Source organism: Eptatretus burgeri, chromosome 2 (assembly GCF_056783735.1).
Source record: "Eptatretus burgeri isolate ZD-2024b chromosome 2, Ebu_testis_v1, whole genome shotgun sequence".
NCBI lineage: Eukaryota > Metazoa > Chordata > Myxini > Myxiniformes > Myxinidae > Eptatretus > Eptatretus burgeri.
The window spans coordinates 49950617-49964610 of NC_140962.1; the positions used below are offsets into that span (position 1 = coordinate 49950617).

The following is a 13994-nucleotide window of genomic DNA, read 5'->3' on the forward strand; positions in this document are numbered from 1 at the left end:
ACATCCAACTTGACGGCTGGTGAATCAGCCGCTCAAAGTAACCAGCCCAGCGGGCCTTCACTTCAGACTCCTCTGTCAATAGCACACCACCCTCCGCTCTAACTGCAGTACACCAAGGAATGGGCTTGGAAGAACGCAATGCGCGAATTCTCCTGTAGGTATGACTTCAAATGAATGCATGGATATTACGATCCTGGAGTATGCACTTCCACCCACTGTTGCCCTTTCCTGATGATGTCTTTTCCTCAGAGTTCCATGGCGACATCACCTCAGATACCATGCTTGTGAAACATCAGCAAGTTGAGCTGTCTTTGTCATTGAAGCTCCTGCCAAACATGCCCCAACAATCACTCCTCTTATAAAATCACTGAGGTCTCTTCTTGCAGCCGTGCTAGCCTTAATTACAGACAACCAGGCCTGTGCAGCATTATTACACATGACCCGAAGCATGCTGGGATGTTATTTGCTTAACTAGCATATGGGCCACACCTGTGTGAAAGCCGTTAGTTTTCAACATACTTGGTGTCCCTCATTCAGGCCTAAGTCACATTTGCTCTACGGCGAGGATACGGCAGCCGTACGCCCTCTGAATTGACAAACGTGCGGCAGCCTCAGAGTTTCTGCGGTGGCCTCAGGGTGGCCCTACGCCGTTTGGCTATATTTTACAGGTCGTAAGGTCGCCGTGGAATTATAGCGCGGAGTTATAACTTTTTTCATTTCTACGTTGCCGTAGCAATTCGACAAGCCGAAACAAAAGAAATGGTTAAAAAAAAAAATTAACCCATTCGTTACCGTCCGTCTGGCCGCACGTTCGCCTTATGGCCCCCCTGCGGTCGCCTTGCATCTGCCTTGAAAATTATATGGCCGCCGCAGGAACACCCTAAGGTCACTGTGCGACATCAAATCAAAGACCGTACGGCACCCCCACGTTTTCGGTCTCCACAATTTATAAATACCCCGTGCGGCTCCCCGAAAAATAAAAACATATGTGACTGCTACATTGTGTGACCGTGGAAATACTGCAGCCGCCGTATAATTGCTAGTGGCCGTAGATTTTAGAGACCCCACGGCCGCCATGGCAAATGTGACCTCGGCCTCAACCAGGTGTTTCAATTTTTTTGTCCACCACCTGTACATCATATTATGAAAATAGAGTAGGGACCTGAATAAAAGCACAGCTTGTAAAGTTTCAGGTTCCTATGATAATGGATCGTGGTTTAAAATATGAAGACAGAACTAAAGAAATATTGTGAAATAATATGCCTATAATAAATATAAAAATCATTAAAATACGCAATTTGGTGTCCGTCTGTCTGTCTCTCTGTCTGTCTGTCTGGCTTTTGAACCGCGATACATTTGGTTGTTACTTATTCAAGTTCAACCAAACTTGACAGAAGGACTAAAGGGTCACACGACAGAGGTTGCAGCGACTTCATTTGCCCCCCCCCCTCCCTAAGGGAGTACTCTGCCTTGGGGTATCTCCGTGTTAGCATAGCTAATGGTGTTCTTCTTCCAAGGCTGCTTCTCATAACAAAAGTAACAACACCAATTATAATAGCATAATATTAATACAAACAGCATCTCCCCACTCCAAAAGGTTTTTTTCCTCCTTGAACGAACGCTGTGTTAATGTGTACAAATAGCTTATCATGGCATTTCATGGAAAACCCTGACTGTAAGTAAAAAAATATATTTTAAAATTAAAAAAAAACACATGTAATTACATTTTAAAACATTTGCTACTGCTGTTTAACACTAATCTGGAAGGGAGGAAACCCGGGCTGTGTTCTGTTACCAAGCAGCTCGCTCGCGCTTGCTAAACCAGCCGTTCCTTATCAACAGATTCAAACGGAGTGCTTACTTGAATGCTTAAGCCACTTGACAAGCGCTCTACAAGAAACGTGGTAACTGAACTGAATACGCCCCCGACGTTCTTGAGGCCCGAGCCTAGATCTATTGTAATCTATATACGCAAGTGAGGATAATAAAATGACTCCCCCTGTTGCTCCTGTCGTGAGCGGGTGTACTCGTAATAACAAGAGTGAGAATTGCTTTGCAATAGATGTCCCTAACGATATGATATATTCTAAGTCTAAAAAGGGCATAACTCAGTGAAAAATTGACGAAACTCCCTGAATCTGGAACTTGTTCTGTAACTTTTCATAATAAAGCCATGTACCAAGTTTAAGTTGAATATGTTAAAGGGTATGGGAAAAAGGTCATAAAAAACCCACAGGTGGGACGGATGGACAGACAGCCAGACAGATGGACAGACAAACGGAAAGCAAAGCTATAGTCCCGTCCAGTGAAACTGATAGGGGACTATTATTAAGGATGTGGTAGCTGGGCCGTGATTCAAACCCAGGCTAGACAGCTCAGAGGCGAGTAAGAGCATCATAGGATGTCAAAATCCCCAAAATAATGGAGTCTGGACCAACATAATGGGGACTGAGTGATGTAGCAGGTGGTTGCATGAACTGCTGGCTCATTGCGAGAACATAGCACAGCACGTGTGTTCTACCCATAACCACACATGCTCAAGGGCCAGCTGCAAACACTGCGTATACATTAATGGCTGTTAATAATTTATTGGAACCTAAATTATTCAGCAACATTTCGGAAACAAACTTGAGAACACAAATAGCAGGCAAACATTTTTGTTCAAGCAGAAAGAAGAAAAGACATCACTCATTGGGTAGAGTTGAGAGATAGCATGCAGCAGCACTGGACCATAAGGGTTGAAGCAATGCTTTTAATCCAACAAAAACAATGGTGTCAAATTTCGTTAAAAGGATGGACAATCATTTTGTTGATCCGAGAAGTGTCTTCATTGTTACCATGTATCTGGCACAAAGATACTTCACCTTTCTTCCCAACCTCTACGGTAAAGGTGCCTACAATTTCCCCAAATAGCTCTTAAATATCAGTATTATTATTATTATTATTATTATTATTATTATTATTATTATTATTATTATTATTCCGTATGCAGCACAAGGCATGGTGTTGCATCATTGGCTGAGGGCACATCTGTGCCACTGATGCAATGCAATTTGTAGGTGAAGGCAAGAATTTCAAATTTGTTCAGGGTGTTGGCAAAAGCTGACCTACTGTTCAGGAAGGACACCGTGGGATCTTTAGCAATCCCCAACTAATCCCGGCAGACAGGACACCCAGATTAATGTTCATCCAAGGGATGGCACACACACTGATGAATCACTCTGCCTGTGAAACACCAGGATGACAGATTATAGCTGGGCCGAGATTCAAACCCAGGCAAGACAGCTTACAGGCGAGTGTGAATCCCACAGTGATCCATCTTTTCCCATAGCTCCATAAATGGACCAGGATAATGTGAGCTAAGGTGATGTAAAACAAGGCCTGGGTGTACTATCTTCCCTACCCTCTGCCCTTTTTAATATACATCTGGTAATAACCCCTTACATTAACTATGTAGTGAGATATTTCAAGATGGTCCTCCTGAAACAATATATATTAAAGACTTGCAGTTGGGAATAATATCACATGACTTCATTTTGCGTTCTCCAAACCTTTAATTGAGCCAATAATCACTCGACGTTTCGGTCAGCAACACGGAGCAACCGTGCATCCACTGACCTTTCTTGAGTAAATAAAAACTCCAAATCTCCCTGACAACCAAGCGAAAAGGGGGATGGGCATAGCCAGACCCACCAATCAATGCCGTTCTGGAACCAGACCCGTGACGTTCAAATTTAATTTTGGTAGGTTAAATCAACCGAACCGTAAATCAAACCAAACTGTAAAACCTAATCGAACCCAATGTTGATACGTTAAATCAAACCAACTATTAAATCAAACCAACCGCATTACAATTCAACGAAATCGATGTAACACAAAACAAACATGAATACAACACTTGCTTCAGGTGATGGATGTCATGTGAAACAATTAAGCTAAACTGATATACATATTACCAACAAACATTCATTTAATGTCATGGTGTGAGACACCGGGAATGATTGTGACTTCGTGTTTGAAAGGTGGAAAGGGGGAGGGTGGTGGTGGTTATGTGTGGGGATGAATATGATGTAAAAGAGCAAATCCAAACTGGATCCTATGTAATATGTTGAGTATCCCTGGTGCATTTCCGAATGAGAGGGCCAAACGCTCACGGCGAGTCAACCACCTCCACCGTGAGTGATTTAATGGTTTCTTCCACAGGCCATGCCTCCAAAATCCGTCTTCATGCTTTACTGGGGGTCACACCCAAGATGCTGACACTATCCCATAATGGAACATGGCCAGCCTTCAGCAGATCTCCTTGGATAGTTGCACTCGAAGGCCTTGCGATGCTCAATGATGCGTTGGCCTAAGGCTCGTCCTGTCTCACCCGCACATTCCGCCGCCAACTACAGCGAACTGTGTAAACCATCCCTGCCCGATCACTCTTGGGAAGTTTGTCTTTGACATGTATCAGTGCTTGCCTCATGGTGCACACAGGTTTGTAATTTACCCTAACACCTGCCAATTTCAAAACTCTGCAAATTATTTGTGACACGCCCAGCGCAAAAGGTAAAACACAATAGCCTTTCGGTTGTTGCTGATGGACAGTCCTGTTTTTTGGCTGCGCCAAGATCGCTTCACTCTAAGGTAACAATCCGTTAAGGTAGCGATGATCTTCAGAACACCTCGAAGATGTTTCACCTATCTCCTCCCATCTTTCATTGTCGATGGTAAATCACGTGCTCTTTTTATCTGGGTGTGTATCACGGTTCGTTTGTGTTCCATGGTGTGGCAAGACTCAAAATCAAGGCAACGGTCAGGGTGAGTAGGCTTTCTGGAAACAGTGATGTTCAACCTTCCTTTAAAAACCCTTGTCACCATGGTGTCCAGGAAAGCAATGGATCCATTTTGTTCCTTTTCATGGGTGAAACTGATGTAAGGAAAAGTGTTATCAATGGCCTCATATATGGTTTTTTTCACCACCTCGCAGTAACAGATGACAAATGTGTCATCCACATAATGGTACCATGCACGAAGCTGCACTGTTAGTGCTGGGATGGCACGTTCCTCCAATTCTTCCATCAGCATGTTTGCAACCACAGCAGATACAGTCGAACCCATGGCGGTACAGAAGACTTCTTTGTGGCATATTCCATCAAAAACGAAATAAGTGGAAGAAAGGCAAGTGCTGAGAAGATTACATACATCTGTGGGATTCAACAAGCCACACGCCTGCTTCCAGCTGTCATCCTTTAAGAAACGCAGACCAGCCACCTCGGCCACCAGAGCTATGGGAACGTCGGTAAACAAAGATACCACATTGAAGGACACCATGGTTTCATGGTAATGTGTTTCACTCTCTGTGCAAATTCCGAGCTGTTGCGTAAAGCTCTCTCCGTTTTTCTGTCTCACCCATATCCATATAAATGCACACGCACTAGCAGAGGTGCGTGTACCTTGTGCGGAAGGAATTTAGAGTCTCGATATAAGATGATTTGTAATACTTCTTTCCACCGGGTGGCGCTATACAATACACATTTAGAGAGAGAGAATTGGGATCTTCCTCCCACCCTGAACCCCCTACCTTGTATGTTTGAAAATGTTTTGTAACATCGCCATTTGCCAAAAGGATTCCAATTGTAAGCAATATTGATGGGGTTACAGGTTAGTACCGGTGGGGTCAATTCTATCGATAAACAGACAGACAAACAGACAGAAAATAGAACTGTATATGCTTACTTCAAATCCTTAAAATTTTGTCTGTTGTAAAAAAAAAAAAAACAGCAAAATGTATTTTTGTTATATTATTTTACACGTGCTCATTTAAATTAAATTCACTGGAATTTTTTTTATTCAAATTAGGTATGACTCATTGCTAAATATACCTCGAGTCCAATGGACCCATCAAATGCATTCTAGGGGTAGCGTTATGAATTCATCTTTTCCCTCGAACCTGAATGAATAAAAAAATTTAAAAAAAAGAAAAAACAGGAATATTTGTTACCACCTTTTGAGAGCATACATAAAAGGTCATGCAAATAACCGTTTCTATGATAAAGTTATCGCACAATAAACATCATGCTGGGTCCAAAAAACCCATCGTCTGTGGCCCCTGGGGTTTATGCTTTCATTTTTTAAACCTTTTTTTGGATAAAAAAGGCACCCTCAAAAGAGGCAAATAAGCCCAAAATCCGGATAGGCAGTTCCGTTTGATGCTTAACTGATGTTGACCATGTAATCCTTGTGTTTGACAGTCATCAGGCTGAGGCCTTTGAATTGGAGGTGATGCTTTGGTGTAGGACTTTATGTCCATTGGATATCGGGGGAGTGCTCGTCACACTCCACATATTTTGACTAGTGCCAAGTGTCACTTCATTGGTGTCAAAGACTTTTAAATCGAGTGCATGCACTATAGGTACTTTCACCACCCTGGCTCTGCCAAAGTCATTCTACAGGTGTGGTTTTGTGTACTGACTCAAAAGCATGAAGTGCCTCAGTACACTTTGGTGCTGCAGCTTTCTTGTGACGCAACTAATTATCTTGTCCAAATATCAGAACTAGGACACATATTTAATGATATTTAAAAACCTACTGACATGAAATGTATTAGGATTGTGCAGTACCATAATGAGCCTATATAATACCTGTAGTACCATGCAATGCACAGTTTGTTGCAGTGGTGAGAGGCTACAGCATCATGCAAATGCTTCAAATATGTACAGTTTATGAGAAGGTGGAAAAGTTGGGGAGAGGGAGAGGGAGAGGGAAGGCAAGATCTTTTATTATTATGAAACATTGAAGCAATAAAGTTCCTGTAGAGCTTCCATGTATATCATCATGGTCTATTTAGCATGTTTACAGATCTTCATCAATGTTGTTATCACTCAAGACCAACACATTTTCAGTGCATAAAACCAGTCCACTCCTTGTCTTATTGCCAAACCTTATTTTACCTTGGCCTTCTCGAGTTGGGACAGGGCTTGGCGTTCAGATTCACGCTTATGGGCTTCACGATCCTCTTCTAGAGATGCGTCTGAATCAGAGGGACGGCTGGTGTAAGAGTCAGCAGAGCCCTGTAAGAGAAAAAAAAAGAAGTCGCATTATAATGGAATTTTTCTTTGTTTAAAATAAAAAATAAAAAAAGGTTAAATGAGCATTATCCTTAGGAAGAGACAAAGGCACATATCACAACCTCCTCCTTATTGTGCATTTTGTCATTGTATCTTCATACTTTGAATAAACCTGAAATCATAAGATTTGCCATGCACAATCAAATTCACCTGATGCAACTGGGAACATAATTTGACAACACAAGCAGCGAAACAATAAGTTGAAATATAAAAAGAAGGAAATCTTCCAAACGATTTCATGAGGAATAAGTCATAAAAATGAAATCTGAGATTGAACACATTTAAAATGACAAACTGTACAGACATGTACCTCTATAAATGCTGCCTTTAGGTTATGACATTAAAATGTTGCAAATAATTGGATTGGGGAAAAAATAAAATAAATCACAATGGTTCTTAGATATATCAGGTGAAAGAAACAACTTAAAAAACAGACTATTAAAAAGTCTCATGATTGCAAAAGCAAACAGTAAACAGTCTCATAAGCACTCATCTCAATTATAACAATATATATATATATATATATATATATATATATATATATATATATATATATATATATATATAATAACAGGGCAAGTATATGTGATTATGTATGTATGTATGTATGTATGTATGTATGTATGTATGTATGTATGTATGTATGTATATCCACTCTTCAACCATTGGTTTGACAGATGAACCGTCATCACCCACAATTGTAACCCAAAATAATTACCCTAAAGTACCCAGAAAACCCAAAAGACCCCCCCCCGAGGTCCCAAAAGACCCAAATGACTCCGGGGACCTAAATGACCCCAGGGACCCAAAAGACAGCAAGGACCTGAAGACCCAAAAGACCGCAAAGACTGAAAAAACCTGAAATAATCCAGGGATGCAAAACACCCAAAAGTCCACGAGTACCCAAAAGACCCCAAAGACCTAAAATACTCAAAGGACCCAAACGACTTTGAGGACCCCAAACACACAAAATATCCAGATGACCCAAAAGACCTCAAGGACCCAAAAGACCCAGGGGATCTAAATGACCCGAGGACCAAAAAGACCATGAGGACCTAAAATCCCAAGGTAATCCAAAAGACCCAAACGGGACTATCTGGGACCCATGGATATGCTGCAAAATATAAAATGTGACTTCAGGTCCCTAACACACACACACACACACACACGCACGCACGCACGCACGCACGCACGCACGCACGCACGCACGCACGCACGCACACACACACACACACAAACACACACACACACACACACACACACGCACACACACACACGCACACCTCAATCCCCCATCCCAACTCTGTCATCCTCTTCCCTTTTCTTCTTCAAGTCCTCAACTGCCCCAAAGCCCAAGTACTGAACTCCCTCCCAACCCGAAGTCCTCAATCACCCCCCCCCCTCACCCACCTCACCTTTCCCAACATCTCAATCTCCCTCTTCCAACTCCATGAATCTCCACCCATAACTCTGTCCTCCCCTCCCCATTTCTTCCTGTTCTTAACAATGTTACACAAAGATACACAGGGAACTTTGACGCATGAGAAGGCCATTCGGCCTGTCATGCCAAATTGTTCCTGTCCCTGTTTGTTGAGAACAATATTTAAAATAAACAAGTAAAATAGATATAAAATGCCACACCCTCAGTTGTTTTAGCAATTTTGCTGTATGGAGTTAAAGGGCTGGTTGTAACTCCAGCAATGTAACTTGTGCCAAGTTTGAACAAAATCAGACCGTGCATGTGTGAGAAATGGTTGGGGACACATTTGAGTAATAAAATGGCCGCCAGTCGGACATCATGAATCTGATCTCAAAAATAAATGATGTGCGTATGTAAGCCATCAATTTTTTTTTTAATCTGAGTGCCAATTTTGAACGACATCGGTAAATGCATGTCCAAGAAATGGTTGAGGACGTGTTCTACATCGGTGTTTTTTACAACTAAAATTACCGTCAGTCGGTCATCTTGGCTCCGATCTGGAAGAAAAATGATGTGCATATGTAAGCCATCATTCTTTATCTGTTTGACAAGCTGAACAATATCGGTAAATGCATGTCCGAGAAATGGTTGAGGACATGTTCAACATCAGTTTCTTTACAACTAAAATGGTCGCCAGTCAGCCATATTTGATTGCATCACGAAACAAAATGATGTGCGTACATTTTGGTCCGTACATTACCGAGATATGGTTGCAGACACATGCATACACGGACATGAAAATCGAGACCAAATCCATAAGCCCCCATTTCGGACCAAGTCCAATGGGGGCTAATCAAGATGGAACGTTAAATTCACAATCACCTCTCCCTTTCTTCCCTTATCCTTACTACAATTTACAGACCGGTGTTTGTGTGTTTGTTTGTCGTGCTACTCCTCCTACAGTTCTGGGCCGATTACATCCAGACTTGCTACATAGAATCAGCGTGACCCCAATTCATGGATAGTGGTGTTTTTATCTTTGCTAATGGTCTTGGGGAATGGTGGGAGGGAGGGTGGGACGCAAATTCTCTATGTAAATGTGTATCGTGTAGCGCCACCTCCAGGTTTTCTCTGGTATTACAATTCTCCACCATTTACAGTGCAGTATTCCTGTCCCCATGTTTTCCAGTACAGTGAGGTATTTTGAATTATAAGCAGTAGGTATGTTTTTGCTTCATGCACGTAACCTGGATTACTTATTTTTGCCACGACAGAGCTGTCAGATGCCTTCACACCACCGAAACAAAGGTATGCGTCAGAACGACATGTTGCATGTTTCGAAGATCGCCCAAAGGGCGGGTACTCTGCTAGTAATAATAATGATACTACCGAGAGAGTTCATTGAATACCTTACCCCATTGCAGTTTTGAGAAAAAGTACATGGGAATGGTCGTTTAAACTTCTCCTTATTCCGTTTCTGAGCACAATATATCCTTCCTACAACCCACCATTTTGTCTGAATCTTGATAATCCCCAATGCTGATAGTGCAAGCGGCACATTTGATTGGTCTACGTAATGTAAAATGACACCATATTTTGTCCAAGTACTGTTAAACTGGACTTTATTGGAAATGACAAGAAGGCCATTTGTGTTCTACAGTGTTCAAGCATATAATTCAATTGAAACAAAATTAATGTTTTCAAGGATGTATAAAAAAAACACTTATTTTGGAAGTTTACCGCCGTTGATGAGCCGCCTTTTACACCACCTTATTTACACCAAAACAATTGCCTTCCCAGGTCGAAAAACCAGTTAAAACCAGTACACATTTTCAACTGGTCTCTATTGGTTCTAATTGGTCTTTAACTGGTCTCTATTGGTTTCAACTGGTACCAGTTAAATTCAGTCAGAATTCCAATTTCCCAGTTGAAAAAACCAGTCGCTCATATTTGTACCAGTTAAAGTCTTACTGGTTCCAGTTGATACCAGTTGCAATGTACTGGTCCCAGTTGATACCAGTTGCAATGTACTGGTCTCCCAGTTGATACCAGTTACAATGTACTGGTCCCAGTTGATACCAGTTAGTTAAATACATGTATTTCAACTGGTAATACATCACTCTATTCCAATTTCCATATTAAAACCAGTAAGAAACCAACTGGCTTTACTGGTACCAGTTGGCTACTGGTTTTCAACTGGTACCAGTTGACCAGTAAGCTACTGGTCTTTACTGGTTTTTTGACCTGGGTTACTCCTACGTGTGCATGCGAGCTTGGGACGAGATTCTGTACAATTTGTCAAATTCAGAGCCAAAGTACTGCTAAATTGCAGATGTGTGTGTTCAGATTTGTGTTCTATGGTGTTCAAAGTATAAGATGAAATTGAAATGAAGTAGTTCCTCGATCATAGACTGGTGTCCATAGACAGACAGACAGACGAAGTACACCAATTTTCACTTCATGTGTGTGCGGTAATAATAATAACAATAACAAGGACAAATGTGTCCAAGAGCCACGTCCTAAAGGTTTTGGAAGAAGAAGAAGAAGAAGAAGAAGAAGAAGAAGAAGAAGAAGAAGAAGAAGAAGAAGAAGAAGAAGAAGAAGAAGAAGAAGAAGAAGAAGAAGAAGAAGAAGAAGAAGAAGAAGAAGAAGAAGAAGAAGAAGAAGAAGAAGAAGAAGAAGAAGAAGAAGAAGAACAACAACAACAACAACAACAACAACGCAGAGCTCTCTTAGAGCCAGCGTTCGCAACGCAACTAAAAATTCATTACAGAAAGTCGAAACATCAGCATTTTGATCACAATAACAATAACAACAACTTCCGATATTTCGTCACATGCCTTGATGGAGCCAATAGCGAGATCCGTCATGGAGGCTCCTCGTTCATGATGATAAAATCGTGTATTTACAAAATTACAATACATTAAATGGAATAATCTTTAAATAGTAACGTGAACTTTTCGAAACTTTAAAGCAAATGTCTGAATATATTTAAAAGTTCATGATAGATGCTCTCAAAAGGCACCCTCAATGTGAGGATGTGTACAGGTGCTTAGTATTTAAGGAGATCCAGATCCTGTATGTAAAAGAGCCGTGTCCTAAAGGTTTTGTCTGCACCAGAAGAAGAAGACGAAGAACAAGAAGAAGAAGAACAACGCGGAGCTCTCTTAGAGCCAGCATTCGCTACGCGAGACGCGGCTAAAAATAATAACAATATGAGTTCCCGCTTAATGTTGTACTCATGTTGCATAAGCATATCATGTTGTACAAACATCACGTAGGACATGGCTATTATGAGATCACAATGTACTTTTGTATGAAAGTCAAGGATACAAGTTGGACAAATCAATACAGCTTACGGTTGATTTGCAGTTGGGGTCTCAGCTTATTGAGCTATTTGTTCAGATCGGAATAACAGACTAAGTTAATGCTCCAGCAACAATGATGCCAACTGTCTTTCTTGTTCACAATTTATATTTTAATCATGGGCCCAGAAAGAGGATTGGTACGGGAGGTAGTAATTGAAGAGCAAACAAGAGCATGCAAGGCCTTTTTTAATATGTAACATGTAATTAATACAAAGTGCAGGGGCAAAATAAAATTATGGAAAAAGTACCCAACAAAGTACAAAAAAAGAGGATGCCATCTCTGAAAAAGCTTTTCATTCAACAAAAGCCCATCCAAGTCGGCAATGATAAACGCTCCTGATGCAAAATTGTTTCACACTGAGGTCTCAATTCAATTGTGCGGTGGTCTTATTTACAATTCTTGCTCTTCTTCTTTTTTCTTTTTTTTTTATACCTTGTCGAGGCTCGTATGAGAGCTAACACAATGCACAGCAAGGGGGGTGGGGCAGGAGACAAGAGGGGAGATCTGTTGAAGGGAGAGGGATGGGGGGGAAGCATGGGGTAGACAAGATGGACATTACAGGGACTTTCAGGAAGGAAAGCAGGGAATTTGAAGAAGGTGGGTTTGGGGTGGATTAACAGGGGTAGAAGAGATCGTGCCAACACCAGGCATATATATACATATATATTGTCGCGGATTCGCGCCCGCCGGCGTGCGAGCGGCCACGTAACTCGAATCGCGGCACGTCGCCCACCGGACGGACAATCCCGTCGTGACCCTCTCGGACTAACGCCGGGAACTAGTCACGGGTGGGCCTTTCGGCCTCACCACGATCGTGCCAATCGGCCCCCCGCGTGGGATAGGGTTGCTCGCCAAATTCGACCTACCTAAGTACCCACACGGAGGGTAGACCGGGCGATCGCACCTCGCCGCAGGTCGACTTCGGACACGGGCCACTTTAAGCGACCCATTCCGTACTATCGGGATAACCGAGCGGTGTTATCATCAACCTCGACGGTTCGATTAATTATCGGGCGTTTTTAGCCCACGACCAACCCTTTACGTGAAGAAAGATGGAGATTCAATAAAAGAAAAGACGAAGCGAAACGGGAAAAACAGTTCAACATAAAGCACATTTATTCCGCGGCAAACGGAAAGCACACATATACAATTACAATAATTATGCACCAAAAGCAAATGTAACAAAAGAAGAAACACCACAATAATGCACAAAAAGCAAATGTAAAAGAGAAACACAATGCAGATCTACTACCGACTACTGAGCACACGGCAACACTTATACAGTTTTACTTCACAGACGGCGCCGACAACACATATACTCAAAGCAAAAGAAAAAGGGACCACCCTCAACTACAAGGGGGCAGACGGGCCTGGGGCCGAGACCGCGTCGAGCCTACCCGTCTGGTGATGAGCCGCAAAATGGCGGTGGCGCCCCGACTCCGCGGGCCTCGCTGGCACTGCCTGGAATGGGGTGGGAACGGGGCCCCCTTCTCACACTATCTCAGCGCGGGGGGAAACAGGAGGGAGTTGTTGATGCTCGGGGGAATGAGGATATCTCGCTGGCTTGGGTCCCGCGACGAGCGACTCCACCGCGACCTCGGTCGCGTTACCGGCCTCCCCTCTCCGCAGCTCCCCGACTCTGACACGAGCGCCCTCTCGACTGCCTTCGCCGCCGCCACAACTCTCCAACTCTCCGACTCTCCACTCTTCTCAACTCCGTCCAACTGCGATTCAGAAACTCTTTTTCTCTCCCGATTCAGAAACTCCCTCAACAACTGCCTTTTCGGCGAGCGAACGCGGCCCTTTATAGCCCCCGGGGCTTCGCTCCTTCACCTTCGACCCTTCACCTCTGGCTGGCTCCCCATTGGACAGAGGAAAAGTGGGCGTGAATGATTCTTGATCCGATTTCTCGGAAAGGCTGGTGTTTTTGCACCCGCTGCTCGGTGCGCGCCCTGTACGAGTCCAGGATCGGTGCCCACAAGCGGCGCGGGAATGGCGGTGATGCGATGGTTGCGAGAGCGAGATGTGACGGCAAGGGTCGTGGCTGTTGTTGTGAAGCGGCGTTGCGGTTGGTGGTTGTTGTGTGATGG

At 42.9% G+C, this 13994-nt stretch overlaps 1 protein-coding gene and 1 pseudogene across 7 annotated transcripts in view; both read right to left on the reverse strand.

Annotated features, from left to right (window-relative positions):
* Positions 1-13994, reverse strand: part of LOC147032012 (voltage-dependent L-type calcium channel subunit beta-1-like) — a 222713-nt gene that overhangs the window by 109386 nt on the left and 99333 nt on the right. For all 7 annotated transcript variants that reach the window (XM_085869264.1, XM_085869263.1, XM_085869262.1 and 4 more), the window contains one exon: positions 6939-7058. In XM_085869264.1, coding sequence (XP_085725390.1) covers positions 6939-7058 — 120 coding nt within the window. The remainder of the gene's footprint in view (positions 1-6938; positions 7059-13994) is intronic.
* LOC147032014 (uncharacterized) lies at positions 3907-5604 on the reverse strand (annotated as a pseudogene).